At 44.9% G+C, this 23,218-nt stretch overlaps 1 protein-coding gene across 1 annotated transcript in view; it reads right to left on the bottom strand.

Moving 5' to 3' along the window:
* Window positions 1-23,218, bottom strand: part of ANO2 (anoctamin 2) — a 295,498-nt gene that overhangs the window by 232,434 nt on the left and 39,846 nt on the right. The window contains exon 3 of the mRNA XM_037846197.1: window positions 5,161-5,259. Coding sequence (XP_037702125.1) covers window positions 5,161-5,259 — 99 coding nt within the window. The remainder of the gene's footprint in view (window positions 1-5,160; window positions 5,260-23,218) is intronic.

The raw sequence follows: 23,218 nt of genomic DNA, 5'->3' as shown, positions 1-23,218 counted from the left end.
AAAAGGTAGTTCCTTATATTGTTCGTGTCCTTTACATGACAATTAGGCTGTAGCTACAGGAAAAAGTCTTCTGTTCTGACAAAGAAGATGCTTACTTCTATAGATAATGAGAACCATATCCCTTTCTGCCTTGGCTCAGAATGAAAATTCGGAATGAAATTCTATCTTGCATCAGCTATCCTTAATTTCCTTTTCTAGTATTATTTCCCCTGGACCTCTCTACTGCCCCCCAATTACATGATTCTCTTTTAAATTTGTGCTTCTTTAAATGATCCTTTTTTTTCATGCCTTTGTTTGTAATCCATCTCACGGACTGCTTTTAGAAGTAGGATAAGATATCAGTCAAACAATCCCAGGCTCAATAGGCAGCCAGTAATGGAACGCAAGGTCTCCGCTTGACCCACCTGGTGCCTTGAAATGGTGCCCTTCAAGCCCTCCCTGCTGCACAGTTGGGGCCTGAGCAGCCACTGCTGCCTTTCCCACACTCAAAGCCATCGTGTTTACTGACTCCCCAAGGACTCATACTCTCAGAAACAGAAATCCATAAGCACACAGCCCAAAGGCCATCTGTTCCCGCCTCTCCACTAGTTCATTTCTGGGCTCCTGGCTGCCTTGGCAGCTTTAAGGGACTGGACCATCCCCAGCCCCCACCACAACACCACAGTCACTGGCTGTGGAAGGAGAAGGGGAAAGAGCGGGAGGAGCCAGTGCCAGTCAAGTATGCTGCCCTAGACAGATGAATCAAAATTAACACCACAACAGCAATCACAGCAGCTCCCATGGACTGTGCGAGCCTCTCCACGGGGCATTCTGCCTGCATATCACCACTCCTTACAGCAGCCCTTCAAGATATTTACGACTCCTGCTTTGGAGACGAGTAAGCTCCGAGCCCACTTTCCTAAAAGGTATGACTTTCCGGAAGTCAACAACATCTCTTTGCAGAGGAAGGACTCATGAGTTAAAGTCCTATCAGACTCCCAGGGACAGCAAATGCAATGTTTGCAATATAACTCACTCTGTTAAAAATGGCTACAAAAGCCTCAACAGGTTGGGCAAAAGTGATTTCCACCCACCTCAGGCATGTCACTTCTTCCAACTGTAGAGGAATCTGAATGGATTAATGTAATTTCACCGAGAAGAAAGTCTTCCTTAATAGACTCGGTTATCTCCCCTTTGTTGGTTTCCCTGCCTTGTCTCTGCTAGCAACAGAACTTGAGGGATAACTGAATCCGAGGGGTGAGAAAAGGAGATATATATATATAAAGTGAATGAGAAATGAGAAAGAAACATGGATGTTCACTATAATCTAGATGGACCACCTTTGTCGTGAGCAGAAGTGAGAAAGCCACCTGCCTCCAAACACCCATTTCAAACCTTCCCAAGCTGCTTGGAAGCCAAATACAAGGCCTTCCCAGCTCCTTCCTGTGCATGGACACTGTGTCCCTCACGAAATGCTGGCTTCTCTGTTGTTGTTTTTGGAAAACAAATGCCTCCTTCCAAGATTCCCCTCCCAGTTAATATCTGTGCTCAGGACTCTGAGTCCCTGGACGCATTACTATGGATCGTCCAGGTTTGAGACCTTGATTTCATGATTTCCTCCCCCATCCTCCTGGTCTCTCTGGACCCTGCTGAGTTATGGCCTCAGCCGGCCTGAAGGATGCTGAGCTGATGTCACGCCATGCCTCACTCTTCTTCCATCTTCCCCTACCTCCAGGATGTGGTGCACTCTCAATTTAGTCACTTCCCAAACCCATTTTAAAAGCAGAGAAATGCACTGGACTCAGCGCTAGCCCTCCACTGGTTGCCCTGTCTCATTGCCCCCTTCTCCATGCTCCTCTCCCAACTTAGGAACTGAATTTCATACACCTGCTGGTGTGATTAATTTTTGTAAACATATGCATCCTTCCCAGCATACCAAGTTAAACCTCCACTCCTGCTGAGGATCCCCTAGGAAGTCAACCACCCACCATTGCCTGCTTTGAATACAAAAGGTCTGGGACCATGTGGCTGAACCCTCGGAGGGACAAAAGGATGATGCGCACTGTGTCGAGTCTGGGACCCAGAAACTTTGGGGAAAAAAGTTCTTCCTGTTGTATCTGAAGTCTTCTGGAAGAAACCACATGGCTTTGCCTCTCCCAACTCCCTACCCCATGAGGCTTACAATCAGAATTTGTTTTGTGCTCATCGATTGCAATTTGACACTGCATTCAATGTGTGCTTTGATGTCTGAGTACGTGCACTCCTCCCATTGTGCTCTTTGACTGTAAGCTCTCTGAAGGCAGGGGTCGCTGCTCTAGCCTTCACGCCTTCCCTAAGACTCTCTTACACTGGGAGCTCCATTGGTGCTGGCTGGCTATGCTGCCAGGAAGGACCTTGGTTGGGGAACCAGGGTATGAGAACACACACAAAAATATTTGTGTGAAAACAGATACAAAAATCAACTATATTTCCATAGCACTGATTAAGAACTGGATCTTTACAACAATCTTCCAAGAAAAAAAAGGCGGGTGTTATTAAGCCCATTTCAGAGATGAGGAAACTGAGGCTCTGAAAGATGAGGTGATGTCCCCAAGCCACAGAGCAAATAAGTGCAGAACCAAAGCTAGAACTCTGGTCTTCTGAGGACTCATCTTGTGCAATGTCTACCACCCGGTGCTGCCAAATGAAAGGAAAGAAGCCAGAGACGGCTTTATAATAGGGCCTCACCCTCATCATCTCATCTACAAATTCAAGTGTAGGCAGTACCTAACTACATATGGTAAATTCCAAAAGGCTAAATGAATGGTGCACTTAAGCTCTGAGAGCAGATATGACATTTAAGTAGAACAATGTTCTCAAAGTTGTGAGCTTGTGAAAAGAAAAAGAAGAGACCAGGGTAACCAGAAGCAGGCACTATTTGGGGTTGAGTCTGAGAATGAGGAATAGAAGAAGGTGGTAGAGAAATGAGATGTATGATCGGGTGTGCAAAGAACAGAGAAGGAGAGTAGGAAAAGGCATCTGGACTGGGAGGTGGAAGGAAGAGGGAAAAAGGGAGGGAAAGCAAAAGGAGGATGGGAAGGAGAGCACAGAAGAAGGAGGCAAAGAGGGGAATGGTAGAAGAAGATCACACTTCTTCTACATGTCTAAGTTTCCTGCTAACAGGGTCATCCCAGGGGACAGAAACAAGAGATGGGCATTAGGGTTTTCTCACCTTCTTTCCAAGGATCAGCCAGCAGAGATAAAAACATAGGTGGCAAGATACAAATAGAATGAGATTAAAAGAACGTTAGATATACAGATAAACCAAAGATTAAGGGGAAAAATATATTGGAGTCAGAAGGAAAACAGGAAAAAGAGAAGGGAAAGAGTAGGCTGAGTTTGGACATAACCAGAAGGCAGCAGAGCCACCAAAGCTAAGACTCGGCCCATGTCGCTATCAGCTGAGATGAGACCCAGGAGAGAGATGGCACCTGCATGGGGACACAGGTGTTTACGAGTGAGAGGACTAAAAGTAGAAGACAAAGAACTGAGCAGAGCAATTGAAGGGGAATATATCACAGTGTGGTCCTTTTGTGCTTTTCCTGTGTGAAACTAAGTCACTGCAGGCATTTGAGCCAGAAAAAAATGTACCTTTTACTAGTAAAATAAGTTTGCAGCTAATATTCACATCTGTGTTTGTTCACTGCTTAATAGTCATTTGCCACCTGGCGTGGAAGCGTTGTCCATCTTAAGAAATATCTAAGGACAAAACCATAAACCTTATCTTTCTTGAGTAGAGGGTTCATGATGGCATCAGCCACATGCAGGTATCTGATGAGTGATTTTTGATGGACAAAATAAATCATTGGTAGTTAACATGGTGTTAGCATAGCAACAAGGTACACCACAATGGTGATGCTGACTGTAACGTGTGACTTATGGAGGGGGTGGTGATGAGGAGGGTGATCATAATGACGGTGCAGGAGGTGACAAATAATCAAATTCTGCTAATGGTGAGGAGACTGGAAATTATGCTAATGATAGTTATAGTGATGAAGATGATCTCTACAAAGCTAGGTCACCACTTGTGAAGCAATGCTATGGATGGGTGTGTGTGGGTGTGTGTGTATGTGTGTGTGAGAGAGAGAGAGAGGGGGAGAGAGAGAGAGAGAGAGAGAGAGAGAGAGAGAGAGAGAGAGAGAGAGAGGGAGAGAGAGAGAGAGGGAGAGATTGAGAGAGTTTACCCATTAAAATATTAAAATAGAGTATCATCAGCCCCAGGTTCATTTCTAGAAACATCTCAGACAGTCAAGGGCAATAGTCACCCTCTTCCTCTATAATTCCTAATTTTAAAATTAGGGCTATTTGGACACTTGTTCCCTTTCTCTTTGGGGCTGTTTGCTGGATTTTGTTATATAAGGAGATATGTTGCCTAAGAATTCCCTGGGGAGATTTTTAAATTATACATAAACTGTTATGGCTGAAAAAGGACCTCAGAAATTATCTAAACTGCATGGTTCTCAATCCAGCTGTTTATCAGAATCTCCCGGGGATTTTTTTTTTTTTTTTTTCCACACTACTGCAGCCAGGATCTCACTCCATACCACCCAACTGAATCAAAATCACAGAGGTGGGACACTGGCATGAGCATTTTGAAAACACTCCCCAGATGCTTCGCATGAACTCGCTGGATTAAGAACCTTCCATTTTACAGAAGAGCGAAACGAAACCCACTGTCACATCATATGTAGTGGCAGAATCAGAGCCGGCATTACGTGTCTTCACAAGTTTGGCGCTGATCTCCCTGCACGGCGCTGACCCTGTCAGCACGGCTTGCTATCTGCCCTCATTGCTCCCTTCACCCTACAGAAATGCCTGGTGGTGTAGGGAGACCAAGGAGGCATAGCAGAGAAATTGAAAAGGCAGACCAGGGCGGTGTCGGCTCCTCATGGAGCACAACCCAGGTGGTGTTCTGTGGGCCTGATTTTTAAATTATACATAAACTCCCAAATATATCCCCACATCCCACCCCAACCCTCTTCCCTGTCCCACCCAGCTCATGGCCACATACTTAGGCTCCCTGGGGGTTCGAGTGTGAGTTCAATTCCACAAAACCCACATCCCACCTGGCCCTGTTCCCAAACCGTCAGTCTCCATCCAGCCCTCATGAGGCCCCAGAGCCCAGAAGACACATGCTCATACTTTCTTGGTGGGAACTTTGATCTTCAATAATTCTGCCTCTCTGGCCAGCACCTGCCATGGGGCGTGGATCCGGACAAAGATGGATCCTTGGCTTTTACTCTGTAAGATACAAAGGAAGAAGAAATGGAAATACATACAAGGTCATAACTTAAATCCCTGGCTCCCCAGCACCCCCAAACCAGGAGCCCAGACCAGTTGTTCCTTCAGTTCTGGGGCTGTTCTCTTTAAATTTCACCAGGGACCAGTTCCCTGCACCCGTAAACCCATCCGCCAGTTCTGTTCCAGAAATGTTCTCATCAAAAACTGTAGGATAGTGTTCCCAAAGCGTGGTCCCTGGAAGTTTGGTGGTTTCAGAGGAAAAAGAGAAGTAAAACAATTTTTTCAGAGATTTGAGATGTATAAGTGATTATGATTTCACCAAAATCCCATTACACTCCTCATAACAGCTGGTCAGCTTTCCTCAGCTAGTGAACAGACTGCAACTTGTCTCCATTCACATATTTTCATTGTTTATTGTTAGGTTTGTATTTTTGCTCTACTATTGTGCTGTGTTATAGCCCCAAATCACAAAAGTGGTTCACTGAAGCCTAAAAAGCAGTGATATAAATAATATGGTAAGTAGTACAACTCAAATAATGTCATAAACATAAATCATGAGTAGAACACCAGGGTGAATACAGAACGTGAATCGATGTCCCAGGACAAGGGATTCAGTGAATGTGTTGATTTCATTCAAACATCAGAAAGGAAAAGTAAGGAAAGGAAATGCAGTGATGAGTATTTGGAAATTAGGTTTCATTTGCTCCCAGTCCACATGGTCTCATCACAGTGCACTGTCTGTTATAAAAATTTGTCAGACTAATGACATGGAGCCATCAGGATTTGCCTTGTCTTCAAGTAAAGCATGATGTCCTCAATTATTTTCAGAATGAGCACATAACAAAAAAGTGCTTTTCAGTTTTAATAGATTTAGTCACTAAAGAATGAAAGGAAGCCAAAAACCAGTAGGAAAAACAGGCAAAAGACCCACTGTTGGTGAGACGTTTATAAAACTACCTGCACAATGAATCATAAACATTGTGTTCAGCGAGAAAGTGGAACAAACTGATAGCAACATCCTTCCATCCAATGGCCATTGGAAATCACATAAAAACTGTGAGCATGTTGTGGAAGGCACATGTGCACTGGCCAACATGCCATTTACATTTGGGAAAAACCACTGAGGGTCGCAGCAAGTATGCTACCCGGCAGCTCTGTGTTCCATCTCCCCCCTGAAAACCCACGCTACGTGTGCATTAGGTGAAGCAGGACGCATGAAGACCAAAGCAGGAAAAGGCACCCACTCTGTGTTCAGCAAAGGGATCACTGTCCACATAAAAGCAGTCGAGCCTTTTGAAAATCATCCCCTGGCTTCATCCACAAAGAACAGTTGGTGTTCAACAATATGCCCTCTGATCTCACCTTAGTGTTGAAGAAAATCATGAAAACCATCAACTCACAAGCTCTGACGACAGGCCTTTTCAGGGTGCCACACTGAGAAATGGGGATGTAGAAGACCGCTTCCCCCACTGCAGTACACTGGCAGACAAAGTGCTCACATATGTTTTTTTTTAATTCAGTTATTGAGTTATATTCACATATCATACATCATCCATGGTGTACAATCAACCGTTCACAGTACCATCTTACAGTTACGCATTCATCACCTCCAATCTATTTTTGAACGTTTTCCTTACACCAGAAAGAATCAGAATAAGAATAAAAAATAAAAATAAAAAAGAACACCCAAATCACCCCCTATCCCACCCTTTTTCATTTAGGTTTTGTCCCCATTCTTCTACTCATCCATCCATACACTGGATAAAGGGAGTGTGATCCACAAGGCTTTCACAATCACACTGTCATCCCTTGTAAGCTACATTGTTGTACAATCGTCTTCAAGAGTCAAGGCTACTGGATTGGAGTTTGGTAGTTTCAGGTATTTACTTTTAGCTATTCCAATATATTAAAACCTAAAAAGTGTTATCTATATAGTGCATAAGAATGTCCACCAGAGTGACCTCTCAACTCCATTTGAAATCTCTCAGCCACTGAAGCTTTATTTTGTTTCATTTCACATCCCCCTTTTGGTCAAGAAGATCACATATGTTTTTGAAATGACGAATAAGATTAAGAGATTTTTTTATGATGCTCATAACGCAAGTGAAGACTATTTCTGTGATTTCAAATGGCAGCCCCACAGCATGTTCAGTAATTCAAACATTCAGAAACTATCCCCACCACAGGGATGAAATGTCCTGATATATAAGGTAGAAAAATGAGTAAGGTTTTCACAAGATCGAACTGTGTGGTATGAAGGGCTTGAATAGCCTAGGATTTGCAAATACCTTGAAAATAATAACAATGACAGTAACTATCTCACATGTTTATTGAGAGCTTATTATGTGCCAGAAATCAGCTAGGTGGTGACTACATGGGTTAGCCATGTACTATTGTCAACCAGGCTGGAAAGCAGACACTCTCACTTTCCCTGTTTTACAGCTGAGGAAACAAAAGCAGAGAGCATTTACATCGTATCTCCAAAGCTACACGGAGAGTTTTTCACCCCCAGGCAGGCTGCACCCCACCTAATGATTTCCTCCTCTCATCGGAGAAAGAAATGACATGTTACTGGGCACCTTTAAAAATCACACCCAAAGGCTGCAACAGAGCACCAAGACATCCTCTTTAGAGTAAAATAGAATGTAAGAGTGATAAGGGAGCACTACGACAGCCCTAAGATGGCACATTCAAGTGTGACATTGCTCTGATAAAATCCTGAAGGTGGTCTTCCGTGAGCACTCTCTCTCATTTCCTAATTTCTGCATCTGCCTTTGGTTGGCATGTCCAGAACTGTCAAACAGAGTCGCCAATCACACGCTGCTACTTCCAACCATAATTTCAGCTTTTCTCATTTAGTGAAAATTAAGGGAAAAGAAAGAAATCATCAGGGAGCCTGACCTGCAGCCCGAGCTCTCCACTATGGCCCCAGACACAAGGTTCTTGGTGAAAGACAGAAAACAGTATCATCCCTCTCACTAATGTGAAATCATAACTATTACTGACTTTAATATATTAGGCTTTGTCTTTATTTTTAAATTGTGATGAATCCTTTCTGTGACTTCATCTAGAATGGGTGGCTCAGGTGTGTACTAAATGTCCATTAAGGGGCTGCAGATGGTCAAAGTTTGGGGACAGGTTGGTAGGGTAAGGGTCAAAATCCCACTGCCTGCCAGCGGTCCCCTGATAGTTGTTTCAACACTCTTCATTTTCAACCAAGCACCTGGACGCCCAGAATTGACTCTACATCTCCCAGCCACCCCCACAATAGGTGCCACCACAGCACTGATTTCTGGCCAATGTGGTATAGGTGGACAGTCATGAAGCAGCTTCTGGGCACCCTTTCATGAGCATCTGAAACCTTGGGGTCAAAGTCAAGGCCAGAAAGAGTAAGGTACCAAGAGAAGGGCTAGGCTCTGGCCCTACGGAGTGCCACAGCAGTTCTGGGCAGGTCTAGAAAGATAAAATTCTATCTTGCTTAGCCATTGTGAATTCAGTCTATCAATTCAGCCTAACCTTATAAGGACAACAGCAGAATTCTTTCCCAATGTGGGGAAGTTAATTCCCTCCAGCAAAGCATGCTTCCCTTCCATCCTCCTCAAATGGAATTGTTTTAAATGAAAATAAAAGCTGCAATGCAGTTTTGTGGCACTAACATCTAGTCATCATGTTACTTTCATGTCATGCAATCGCATTACCTACTCATAAAAAGAAAAACCTATGAGCCGATGTGAAATGTTAGCTGGTGTGACTGGCTGTGTCTCCAAAGAGAAAATGAATACTTGAAAGCCCTGAGCAGAACCATCACCGGATGCAGAAGGTCTTTTTGCTAACTCAGGAATTGGGAATCTAAAATTAGAGATAACAGGATTGAACTTTAAAAAAAAAAAAAAGTGTTCTCGTCCTCAACGCCTTGCCTTGTTCTTTGATTCTTTCAGGCATAGTAGGGAATGGAAAGAGTTTGGGCTATTAATTCAGACAGATTAAGCTTTGAATTCTGGATTTTACAGGTATGGGACTTTAAGCAAGTTATTTAACCAAATGAGCCTCGGTTTCTTTATCTATGTAAGGAGGATGAGAAAACTTTGCAAGACTATTACAAGGCTTAGAGATAAAGCATGTGAAGTCCCTGCTATCATGCCTATAACATGGGAATGTTTAATAAATAGCAGCTTTTGCTATAGAGATGAACTCTGCACAGCTCAAATGACTGCTTCTTGGCCACAGGAACCGTATCTGATACTTCTTTTTGTCCCTCTAGCACCGAGCACAGGGCTGGGCACCCAGTGGGCTCTCAATAAAAACCTGCAATTGACAGAAAAGACTTTGGCAAATCCAGTTCCTGTTAGATTTAAATTGTGAATAAGAAATCTTGGTTTGTTTCCTGCTTTAATTGTTTTTATTACAGAAATTTCATTATTAAAATTTCCATTATTAATACTTTGCATTACTGTGGTCCATTTGCTACAATTGATGAAAGACTATTATTATAATTGTACTATTAACTGAAGTCCCTGGTTTACATTAGGGTTCCCATGACTGAACAGTCCTATGGGTATTTTATTTTTTATTTTTATTCTAGTAACCTCTATATATAGGTTATTCTAGTAACTTTATATACAACCTAAGATTTCCCCTTCTAACCACAATCAAATATACAATTCAGTGCTGTTAATTACATTCATAGTGTTGTTTTGTTTCCTGCTTTGCACTCTTAAAATTATTATAGGATTTTCAAAAATCCTGTGAAGCCTAAAGGAATTAACAGGTTCAAAAAACAGTAAATCCCCAGAATTTAAGGACAAGGCTAGAAAACATTACTTTCTGAAATTGACACAAAACATTACTTTCTAAAATTTAACATAAAGTATAAGAGATTAGCTGTCCAAGGACATAGCCCATCCCTAAAAGAAATTTCATAGGTTCCCCTTCAGTACAACTGAAGGGGCACCTGAATTTCATCAGGCAACCTAAAATTTAAGATCACGTAAAATGAGCTGTAACATCTAATTTTGTTCTTGGCTTCAGGGAGAGAACCAGTGCACAAAGATTTCTCCAGGAAAACCCAGTCAGGTCCAACTGGGGACACAACTATTCTAGTAGCAAGAAACATGAAATACTCAATGAATGGGGAAACTTTCTTCAGCCAATTGAAATGTCCTACTAAACCATCCAACTCTTCACTGTGACTCTATTTTCATGAAACAGCCTTCAGATTACAAATTCTGTTTCTCTGGTTCTTGGATCCTGAAAAGGGTATGGGTACCCTGGTCAAAGGAAATTAATAGTCCTCTATCATAACCTGATAAGTTAAGTTGTGTGATGGGCACTTGGTTTCCCAGACCTGTTCATCTCTAAGCAAACCAACTGAAAACTGAGTTCATGATGAGGCAAAGCCGGGTGCCATATCTTGTCCTTGTGCCCAGCCTGATGAGCCGGTCTCCCTGGCTCCCTCTCTCCCTGCCTCTCTAAGGCTGACTGAACAGCAGGGCTGATAATGTGCACATCCCGTGATAATGTGCACAATCCATGAACGGTCCCAGCACCCTTCCCCTCTACCCCAAGCTCCAGACCCACAGCCCTGCCCTGGGTTTCTGTCTCAGTTTCCCAGCTGCTAAAACAAACACTAAACAATGCACTGGCCTAACAGGAACTTACTAGCTCACAGTTTCAGAGGCTAGAAGGCCTGCTTTCTCCCAGGGTCAGTAGCCTTCTGGCTGCCCGCAGGCCTCTAGTTCCTCGGCTTTGCCATCATGTGGTGATGTCGTCTCTTCTCCCTTCCAGGACCCCCCGTCTTCTGGCTTCCAGCTTCTCCCTGTGGCATTCTTTTACTATACCTAAATTTTTTCTGCTTATAAAAGTCTCCAATAATCAGATTTAGACCCTCCCTCGTTCAGTTGGGCCACACCCTGACTAAAACAACATCTTCAAGAGATCCTATTTACCCACTGGAACACAGAATAAGACCAAAAATGTGTTTTGGGGGATACATAACTCAACCTACCACAGTTTCCAACTGCCCCAGCCAGAGTCCCACCTCAGAACCTCCTAACACTCTTATCTTCTCTGTTGCAAAGTTCTTCTCCCTCCTCCAGTACCAGCCAACTCTGGCTGGGTCTCAGTTCAGGTATCACTTCCTCCTGGAGGCCTTTCCTGAGCCCCTGGATTACACGGGGTGCGCTGTTCTTGCTTGCATAGCTCCCTGTTCTTCTCTGCCATGGCACTTCCCACTCTCATGGTCATTGTGTAACTAGCTACTTAATCCCCAAGCTCCATGAGGACAAAGAACATTGTTGTCTTGTTGGTTGTCTTGTCCTCAGCAGACCCCATAGTATCTAGGTCAAGAAATTTTTATTGAATAAAGGAAGTTTATTGCAAATTCAAAGCACACATGTACCTAGTAGGCTCTTGTTTGGGATTCTGTGGCCAACTTCTAAATATGACTACCATGTCCAGAAAGTAAATGTGACCGCTATCCAAGAGAAGGTAAATCTAATTCAATTTTCAGGGGCTAATTCTGATTACCCTTACACGTCATTTCAGCATGTTTCTCTCATGCCCACAACTCAAGTTATTTAAGTTTCCAGGAGACCAAGATCTTGCAGGTAGGCTTCTCCAGATCTACGGACAGCCCCACATCCTCACCATGTTTGCAGATCACGCCTCCCTTTCCTAGAAGCCTGAAGCATAAGCACAAATTCACTGTGGTGCTCATAAAACACAACTGGAGCTGAACTGGAATGGAACTGGGTATTCCTACAACTTCTCTGCCTTAGAGGCTTCCAGGGGTGTCGTAGCATTAGGAACCCCTCAGAGAAGAATCTGAGATATCCCAGAAAATAAAAGAGACTCCAAATGTAAAGATCTTTGGTAGCTTTACTAGCCAAGAGACAGACTTCCATCAGGCCCATCATTCCATTCCACTCAGCATCCCCATGTTGACAGCTCCAAGCAGAGCCAGCTGATGGGCATGGTGAAACTAAAGGAGGAAACAGATTTGGCCTCAGGCCTCTGGAGCTGAAGGAGACCTCAGGACATGTGATGTGTCTTTCTTAAGTAATAACTAAAGCCTGAAGCACCAGAAGCTGAGCTGCTTGGGCATGGAAATACAGTTAGCAGCAGAGCCAGGAACGGAAGCCAGGTCTCCTGACCAAGGGGTCCATCCCACCCTGCCTGGAAGGGGCAGCATCTGTCCCTGAGGGTTCCCACCCACACTCAGGCCTCCCTTTTGTGAGAGATTATGTAGCTGGAGGTGGGGAGCGGGACTTGCACCCCCAGCCGCTGCTCTATAGAGCTCCAGCCGCTGCTCAAAGCCCTTGGCAGGGACCGGAGGCTGCACACCCCTGGTGAGATTATGCTCACTGTTTATGTCTTGTTGTTATCCAAAGATTGCATGTGACTTCATAAGACCACGTCCTCCCTCTGGAGAGACAAAAGCAAAGGGGAGGCAGCCCCGGCCAAACACCAGAAACCGATACTCCACAACCTCCTTCCCACACAGTCCTGCCAAGCCACCTCAAGGCTGACTCCAGAGACCTGTGTGTGCTCCAGTCCCAGGCCCTGCTGTGAGCCGAGAACATCAGCTGCAGTACATCGTGGCCTGGGAATGGGGCTGCCAGAGGAAGCAGGTGGCGGGAGGGCAATGAGCATGTGAGCGATGGAGTGGAGGAAGGACAAACTCCCTGAACCTCAAACATATCACCAATCTAGGCCATCTCGGATCAGTAGGTGGTCCCCACTGATCCCCTGGTGAGGGACTGAGAGCCCCCAGGGAGCCCTACTTTCTCAGATCATCACTGGCGGTGCCCACACAGCTGGAGAGCAACCCCAGGTTGTGCTAAAAGTGTGGCCAGGGCAGCCATCAGTGAGGACTAAGGAAGAGCATGGGGTGGAGCCTTGAAACAGAGGACTTCTGAAATGAGACAGGGACTCATCCAGGGCAGGTCTCACCACTGCTGCATTTGAGGAGCACCATGGTCTATCTGTGTCACCATTAAAACCAAAGTCTTAAGTACTTTTCAGCTATGAGGCCTTGCAACCTATGATCAGGGAGCAGGCTCTACCTGGATGTCCCAGAGCAAAAGTGACAGGGAAATAAACTCAGGGAAGAACTTCCTGACTGGGGAAGAAAGATGAAAACTTGCCTTCCTGGGACCCCCTGGATGACAGCAAGGGTATCTCATCTCCATCCCTGTCCTCACCAGGCTAAGCTGAAGATGGGTCAACGATCACCAAAGGAAATGACACCAAAAGTCCACTGAACCCATCAAGGACTAGTAGCAGGACCCCTCTTCTGCAAAGGAGCTCACCTAGCCCTGAACCAAAGACTGGGGACAACCCAACCAAGGTCCATTGGAAAAGAAACTCAACCCCGCTAGTCATAGCTCATTTAAAGCTAACAGCCAACAGCCATTGCCACTGGGAAGAAGAACCTGCTCCCCCAGTTTCATCTCTGTGCATCACACATCCCTGCACCCCAGAGAGAAGCCATCCAGAAAACCACTGCTCAGAGCCCAGGCAGAAGTGAAGCAGAGAGGGGGTACCCAGGAAAACCGAGGGATCAGACCCTCTCACCTACTAAGGGCTGAGAGGACCTGCTCCCCACCCAGTCCCTGAGTGCAGAGGTCCCCAGGGATGGCACAGCACCCTGAAAGGAGACATGAGGAAACTTTTGGGAGTGATTTGTTCATTATCTTAATTATGGTCATGTTTTCATAGGGTAGTACATATATCAAGATGCAGCAGGTTAGACACTTTAAACACGGGCAGTTTATTATGCATCAATTATACCTCAATAAAGCTAGAAAGAAATTTGCAAAAAATGTTTTTGAAAAAGCCACACTTCTCACAATTTTTTTATTTTGAAAAAGAGTGTTATTTTTCATTAACTTGTGTTATGCTAATATGTAATGAATTTAACATTGGCATTTAAAAATTAATATTTTAAAATAAATATTTAAAATTAATAATCTAATGATATCTCAGAATCGAGTGAGATATTATACTTGAAAATATTTTGCAAGCTATAAAATATGTATAAAAGGATTTTTTAAGAGCAAGTCCCTATGATGACAAGCTCAGAGACAGTCACTGCCAAATCTCTGCTTTGTTACTCAAAATGCAAGAAACACTGATGCCCCTTGGCCTTCACTGAACACATGCCCCTTGACCTCTGTGGGGAAGCCCACCGGCTTCTTGGATCCCACGAGGGAAATCATAGCTGAGCCCACTGCGGCAATAACCCCTGGCATGTATCTGAACAACACCAAGTGAGGTTGGAAATAAATGAGAAATCTCCTCTTGGGAGTTTACAATGCAGAAAGTAACAGGATGAATAAAATCCAGGAGCTAGAGACCAAACTGCTACCAAAAAAGAGGACGAGAATCCAGAAGCCCTTAAAGACAATAGCAAAGAAGACAAGCGCTTCTCTAAAAAAAAAAAAAAAAAAGGAAGGGCAGGGCTGACAACTGGCAACCCCAAACAGAGGGGAGAAGGTCATAGATAAACCATGAGGAAAGACCAGAGGAAAATGCTGCCCCTTTCCTATCTGTCATAGTAAAACTATTTTGGACAATTGACATCCTGCAAGTGGAATCAGATGCCACAGAATCCTAACTCTCAACAGTGTGCGTTTCACACTCGCCCCCGCCAGGACATGGAGAACCCAGCAGAATGGAAGGCAGATGGAGAGTTGGTGGCAAAAGGTGCCCTAGTTAGGCAGTAGCTAGAAACTCAGATCAATGGTGATCAATAGGTCCTGGTCGGCCTGGGACAGTCCCAGTTTATTTCTCTTGCCTCCTCATTCCCTCTAGTTTTAAGTCAGCATATTAGCATTTTCAGAAACATCTCAGTTTGGACAATAAATCATAGGGTGACCCCTTGGATTAGCAATGAGAACCACTAGATTCAACAGCCATCCAACCCTTGGGCAGGGCTGCCCAGTATTCCTTCCTGACCTTTTTTCTTTTGTCCCACATGATAAATGTCCTGCTCAGAGAGAAGCATTTCCAAGCATTTTAGAACCCATCATATTTCCTCTAAAAGTACTCCTCTCTCTAAGACCCCTCCTAACTCAAAATGTGTGCAATTCTTTGATTTTGATAATTTTCTTCCTTCCTCAAAACATGTTTATAAAGCTTCATGTTATCCAGTAACTAACTCCTCCTTTCTCCCAAGATGTGTCCCTGCCTTCTCGCAGCAGGGACTTCTGTCAGCCCAACATATTTCAATTCAACAAGTATTGATTCAGCAATAGCTCTGTGCTCATCAATGTGCTAAGAGGGGAATAAACTGCTGAACTGCAATCTAGTATCCTTGATTCTTGAAGACAATCGTGTAATTATATAGCTTATACTGTTTGACTGTGTGATTGTGAAAACCTTGTGGCTCACATTCCCTTTATCCAGTGTATGGACAAATGAGTAGGAAAAAGGGGGACAAAAAGTAAATGAATAATAGGGGGGAAAAGGAGTATGAGATGTTTGGGGTGTTCTTTTTTACTTTTATTTTTATTCTTATTCTTATTTTTTGTAGTAATGAAAATGTTCAAAAAATTGATTGTGGTGAAGCACAACTATGTGATGCTACTGTGAACAACTGATTGTACACTTTGGATGACTGTATGGTAAATGAATATATCTTAATAAAACTGCATTAAAAAGGGAGTTAGGGGTATACAGAAGACTTATGAGCCATTGTACCATCAAAGCTTTCAATCTCTTTGGAAGCCAGACAAATGATATCTAATAGATAATACTGATGAATACATCATAACTAGGGTGATAAATGTCCAAATAGGCAGTATGACAAATGAATGTTCATTTGTTTGTTGTTTCCCCTTTTGCACGTCAATAGTTCCCTTATCAGCCGTATGTTTCCAGTAGAATTGGTTCCACCACCAACTCCAGGGCTAGGCCCAATTAGCTTAAGCCAATCAGTACATTCACCACCTCTGGCCACAACAATTAATTCTGGAATATGTTTGCAATGCAATGGGAATTAATAAGATTCCAGAAGGTGTTGGCCAAGGTTTCTGAGGAAAGCGGTTTCCTCTTTCTGCCAGAATCTGGGAAGAATAGTGGCAGTTTGATCCATTTAAGGAAGGCCTGGGCCAGCTAAGAGGCCACTGAGTGAATAGAACTCCAAGTAGAAAGATGGAGAAATATTGGGTCCTTGGGGATGTCACTGAGTTACTGGGTCAAGCTTCACCAGGCCTATTTATGGGCTTCCTGATTACATGAGCTTATAAACCCCTTTTGTCATTTAAGCCAGTTGAGTTGGGTTGTCGGTCAATGCAACCAGGTGTTATAGCTGATACAAGAAGGCTGGGGAAGAGCTGATCTGGGCTCAGGGAGAACTTGACTTGTACTCTGAAAGTTGTATGGGATTTGTGTATGCAGAGAGGGTCAGTGTGGGGGACACGGGTGTGGAGAAGAAGGACATGATTGAGCAAAGGGGCAGGGGGCATAAGCTCCCTGTCTGAAGCAAGCAGACCTGGGGAGCCAGAGGCTGAGCTGTGCCCGTGCTGCCCTCTACACTGCTATTGCTCACGAGCCCGCCACCAGTGATCTGTGTGGATCAAGCCCGTACTTTCACCGGGATGCCTTATACCTTCAACAGGGCAAAGATGACAAGAAAGACTCCCTTAACAGGGAAACCCTTGAGGAAACCCTTGGAGCCTGTTTGGTTTCTTGGGGCTGCCCTATCACATTACCACAACTTGGTGGTTTAATACAACAGAAAGGGATTCTCTCACACAGTTCTGGACACTATAAGTGTGAAATCAAGGTGTGAGCCGAGCCACACTCTCTCTGAAGGCTCTAAGGGGAGGATCCTTCCTTGTCTCTTTCAGGTTGTGGTGGCTCCTAAGTTCGTTGGCTTGCGGCTCATCTCTCCAATCCCTGCCTCCGTCGTCACAGAGCCTTCTCCTCTGTGTGTCTCTGTCCTCTCCTCTTCTCATAAGGACACTCATCATTGGATTTAGGGCCCACCCTAATTCCAGGATGACCTCATCTCAAGACTGTTAACTGATTACATCTGCAAAGACCCTATTTCCAAATAAGGCCACATTCAGAGGTACTGGGTAGACATGGATTTCGGGAGACATTATCAGCCCACCCTGGAGTCCAAGTTGGGAACTTCTTTCCCATTCTCCAGAGAGGCTAGAAAATGCAACAGATGGGCAGTGACTGTCCACTTTCTTCAGGGCTGATATAGGCTTTAGTCAAAGAGAATGAATGAAGGAGCGAGCATCCCATGTGCCTGGTTCTGACTGTGACCTTTCTCCTGGTGAGAGGAGGCAGGTTTCCTAAAGGCATGGTCTGGCTTTTACTTCGAGGAGCCATTGATCCTTCCTAACAGAGATCTTACATACAGAGGTAGGGTAGACTTTGAACATGTACAAAGAGGCTATAAAAACTCCAATACTGCTTACAAGCTTTCTTCAGCTAAGGAGCCCATTCTTCAAACCAAATATTTCAAGGGGCTGCCCTAGTTGAGCTTTGGAGGGCCAGACTCCCTCTTCCTCAGCCTGAGATGGCCCCAGCGGCTCCTCCAAGCAAACCCCAAGAGCTTTATCATCCCCCTTGGACATGGGGAGAAGGGATGCTTTGGGATTGTCACAATGACTGGGAAGCTCCACTGACATTTAGTGGATATGGGGTGGGTGTGGGGGAAACATGTTTCAATGCACTGGAAAGTCTCATACAAGGAAAAATTATCCTCCCTAACATATAGAGTGGTCCACTGAGGATCTCTACCCCAGGGCTCAGGGAGCTGAATTTGAAAGTCATTGTCCTGCTCCATAGAGCTATCAGTCCAGACATAAAAGCCAGTGTCCCCAGTTATCTCCTGCACACACACACACACACACAGGGACACACACTCTCTGCCAGACTTCAACGTGAGAAGCATTAAGGTAGAGCTTACAGAAATTGAGTTACGAACCTAAAGGCAATGAAAGCTGAAATTTAGATCGTGGATGCAGTATTGATGAGCTCATCAGGGACCCGCAGGAAAAGACCCATCACTATGACAATTATTTTGTGGGCTTCCAGAAATATCCAGAATTAGCTCATCTGCCAAGAGTGCTATGAAAAAATCCATTAGCCTAGGGTGGTTTGGAGGTAAAGGTTGAAGTAGACAGTCTCTGAGAAGCAGTGGCATTAAAGAAATTACTCAGAGGGAACCGGCTTAAAATCCCCACTCCGCCACTTACTCTCAGTGTGACCACGGATATGTTACATAATCTCTGAGTTTCAGTTCCCTTTATAGCAAAATATAAAAATAATGAAACAGCAACAGTAGTGACCACACAAAGTATGTGTGAAAATCTGCAATAATGCAAGAAAAGCACCTAGCAAATGCACAGCACAACAGGTGCCCTATATAGATAATAATTAAGTTCTGCTGATGGTGTCCTTCAGTCAGAGGAATTTGAATTGAGGGGGTTTGTGCAATCCAGTTTCCAGCATCCTCCCTTTTTTCCCAGAAAAACCTGGCTCCTGGGGCATGTTTCCCCCTATATGAGGTGAGAGCCCGGTTTGGAACACGTCCCCTCTACGCAGCCAAAACAGGCTTGTCCACCCGGAGCACACATACCTCTGTCGAGCCGGCCCTGAGACCGCCAGTCTGCAAGAGAAGGGGTCATCTACTGTGCTAATTAAATCTGCAGATGATAAAACTGGGTGGTGCTGCAAACAGAGAGGATGGGGGAAATAAATGAGAAGGGACCTGGGGAGTTTAGAAAATACAGGACAGGAAATAACAAAATGAGATTCAATGCAGAAAAATGCAAGTAACTCCAACTGGGGGGAATAAACAGAAACAGAGACTGGAGGGGTAGGGGAAGCTGCAAGAACACTAAGGAGATGAGGGCTTGGGGTGAGGTGGGCGACAGATAGCAAAGGAGAGAATGAGCCACAGGAGGTGAGCTAGAGGCAGGGGTGGAGAAACCTGGAGGTGAGACCCAGCGGAGGAGGTGTTGGTTGCGACTGAGCTGGGCTGCTCAGCCCGTTAGATTCTCCCAGGCTCACTTCCAAAGGCCATCAGCATTCCGGCTCCAGCTCATCACACCTTTGCCAAGAAGGCTTTTTGGCCCCCCAGCATGAGTGAGTTCCGCCGGCTGCTCACTAGTCACTCATCTGTGACCTGCAGCACGGTGCCCAGCCATGGGCATCTCTCCATGTCTGAATCTCTCAGCTCCAGGAGGACAAAGACCCAGCTCTGCTGCTCACCGGGCCCCTCCCAGCATGCTCAGCTTCTCCCTTTTGAATGCTGTCCGAAGCATTCAAGAGTCTTTATCTCTAGGCCCTCAGTGTCAGCACCCGGTAGCCCTGAATCAAATGCATGTTGTCCATTTAGCCCTCATTCAACCAGAACACAAGCCAGAGGTCACGCAGGTCCCCAGGACTTTGAATGACAAGCCTGGGAAGATGGGTATAAATTAGTTTCTCAGCTGCTAAAACAAATCCCATACAATGGGTTGGCTTGAACAATGGGAATATATTGGCTCGTGGCTTTGAGGCTAGAAGTCTGAATTCCAGGCATCAGCAAGGCGATGGTTTCACCCTAAGGTCTGTAACATTCTGGGGTTGGCTGCCAGTGGTCCTTGGGTGCTTGGCTTTCCTGTCACATGGCAACACACATGGCAATGTCTTCTCTGACTTCTCCTGTGGCTTCCTCTAACTAGGTCTGACTTTCACTCTTCTTATAAAGGACTCCAGTAATCTTGATTAAAGCACAACCTGATTGAGTTGGGCCACACCTTGGCTAAAGTCACGTCTTTAAGAGATCCTACTTATGTTGGATCTGCACCCAACAGAATGCAGACCAAGACCAAGGTCATGTCCAAATGGGGTACAAAATTCAATCCCCTATAACAGGCGCCCCTCATGACAAGGACTCTCCTGACTTAGCCGTGAGGCAGGTAGAGGCTGCTCCACCAGTACAGTGGTCTCCCTGAGCCCCTGCCCTCTTTCAGTTGAAGATGTACCATCAATAACATAATCAATAATAATCAGGAGAAAGTGGTGTAACTCATTCTCAAGGAACTTGAGCAAGGCTCGCTGGCCTGGAGAGAAATCTAACTGCCACCTTTGGCCACTGTCAAATCAAATGCCCATGAAGGAAGGCGGGGCCCCCTCACAAACCCAAGAATATGCTAGTTCACACTAAACATGCATTTTAAGAGAAGCAAATACCAAAACTTGCCTTGAAGTTCAGCCTGCTTTGGTGATAAGAGCAATAGAAGGGGAAGGCAAAGTGTAAAACATGCTGAAAATCTCCCTCAGGAGATCCCCAGGCACGAAGATGTCTTTAGAGTGCCTTCTCTGCATCGCAGGTGCATTATATCCCACACCAAAGGGATATCCACTATTCTGGGAAATCTAGAGAAAGAAACCCCATAGTGTTTTCTGCTCACCTGGACTTACTCTATTCCAGCATTGCTCAATGTCACAGGTCAGTGAAGGAGACGAGACAAGTCAAGGAGACAAGAGACCCAGGTTGTGGTCCCAGCTCTGCCACTGAACATCTGTAGGCTCCTAAGAGAGTCACACCTGGGCCTCCCTGAGCCTCTGCTTTCTGCTTACCCACAAAATGATATGATTAAACTCTGAGGGTCCCCTCCCACTGAAAGATACCTCCATTTCATGAAAAATGGGGATTCTCATAGCTCCTCAGCCTGAAGGTCTAGTCCTTTAGCCTTTCAGTCATCCTACAACAAATGTAATTTTAATGGGCTGCAAAGCTCCCAATATCCTAGGAGAATCCAAGAGCAGACTAGAACAAAGGGAGTAACAGATACTTTCACAGTCTAGAGAGAACTGTATTTCTTCTTGTCTTTTTCTCCCAGGTGTCCCTTCCCTGTTCTCACATTCTAAACTGTGAAAGGACCAAAGGTATTACTTTAGGCAAGGCACCTCTTTGCTGGATGAGAAATGCAGCAAATATCAGCCAATAAGGGTATTTATTGAACTCTGGTACTTGTTATCCTAGCCAGGATGTTCATACGCAGTTGTGCAAGTTGAGTACTGCACAAGATGCTACATTAAGAGGGCACCAACCATATAAAAGATATCTTAGATTAGTATATTTGTATATTTACTATAACAGTTTTCTGGAAGAAAGCAGTAAAGTGTCTTGTGCTAACAAAATTAGCATATCATGGCAATTTTCAAAAAGTGCAAGGAAAGCATCTTAAGGGACACCTTTTTCTGATTGGCACAAAGGCACAATATGAGCTAGCTATAACCCACTTTTAACCCACATGATGCTGACTCACAGAAAAATGGCAGGAGAGAGACGTCAAGAGAACTTAGTGGCCTCTCCACAGCCCCAAAGCAAAAACTTCATTCAAGAACAATATCTGTAAAAGTTATCTATGTACCCAGGTTATAAATGACTAGTAGGTCAAAGCAGAACCCCTCCCATGGGGTTCCCTTTCTAAAAGGACCCAATAAAATAAAGATCTTTTAAAGACTTGGTCTTTGTCTTGTTTGTCATTAAATCCCAAGCACCTAGGCCCCTAGCACAGCACCAAGAGTAGAGTAAGTACTCCAAATGCTTCACTGGAGCAAATGAAACCAAAGAGGGATTCCAGAAACCTCTCAGTGGGTAGCAGAGGAATCCAGGTTTCCTAAACTCCTAGCCCTCAAGAAGACCCACTCTGGCCCTGGTGGAAAGCCCAGCATCGCCTACTCAGGACCCTTTTCAATGTATTCAAGAAAGCTACATGGATATTTCTGAGACCAGAGAAAGCTAGGGTTATACTATCTTCTAAGTTTGTTTTATTCACCTGGCAACCAATAGACTCAGATAAGCAGTCCAAAAACTGGTCCCAAGACTCCAGCCAGCCTTTACCATGTCCAGGTAAATGAGACAGGAGTAAAATATGTTGTCAGTTACCCCACTGCTCCCTCTTATGGTACTGACTGTTTCCCGGAGCCCTCCATAAGACCTCACCTGACTTCAGCCTTGCTCTCCAGAGTCCACACACCGGGGACTCCCTCCTCTGAGCTTACCTGTCACTCAACCCACATCCTGTGCACGCACAGTCAGGGAGGCCCGGGAATAGCCTCAAGGAGCTCAAAGGCGAGCCCCTGGACCCCTTGCTCGGGGCCTGCCAAGTGACTGGTTTGTTCATCTAGGACAAGAAAACTCTTCTAGGCAGGAGAGGCTGAAGAAGAGGGACCCAACCTGCTCTACCGTGGCAGGGGCATTGACGCTGTAGCCCAAACCAGCTACTAAAAGTAGACACCCAGGCCCGTTCAGAGGCTGATGGAGACAGGGCAGAAGTCCAGGGGTCTTCCTGAAGAGGTTCAAATCATGACATCTAGGCAATAGTTGCACAACCTTGTGACTAATCTAAAGCCGACAAATTGTACACTTGAGAAGGAAGAATTCTATGGAATGAAAATTATCTCAACTAAAAAAAAAAAAAAAAAAAAAAAAAGACCTCTTTTTCCCCTGCCCACAAAGAGGGCCAGTCCTGTCAGAACTCCGAATAAGCTTCCTGAATAGTTCTTCTCCCAGGAAAAGGATGTGCCCATGATCCTGGGAAGAGGCATGAGGTAATGAAAAGGAACAGCTTCCAGGATCCAACAGCCTTATGATTCCCTGTCTGTGTGACCCTAGCAGTTACTCAACCTCTCTGGGCCTGTGTACATAAACAGGGAAAAGGAATTGCTTCCCAAGATCGTCGTGAAGATTAAATGCAAGGAGGTGTGGAAAACACCGTCTGCAGGTGAGGCCATGTGGGTCCTGCACGAAACATGTTAGTTTCCTTTTGTGAGAAGGTACTGTGTGCATTTGGGGCCTTTTGGTTTTCAATATTTGCCAAGCTGGGCTGGTAGCACTACATCCTTATTTGCAAGGCTGTTTGCTATAAAGGACTGATTTCTACATTGCTATAAATAAGAACAGATAAAGGGGATAGAAGAGAAGGAGAGAGGACTGAAG

The sequence above is a fragment of the Choloepus didactylus genome, chromosome 8, assembly GCF_015220235.1.
Source record: "Choloepus didactylus isolate mChoDid1 chromosome 8, mChoDid1.pri, whole genome shotgun sequence".
Taxonomy (NCBI): domain Eukaryota; kingdom Metazoa; phylum Chordata; class Mammalia; order Pilosa; family Megalonychidae; genus Choloepus; species Choloepus didactylus.
The sequence above is the reverse complement of the archived record's forward strand: the minus strand, read 5'-3'. Positions and strand labels throughout refer to the sequence as shown.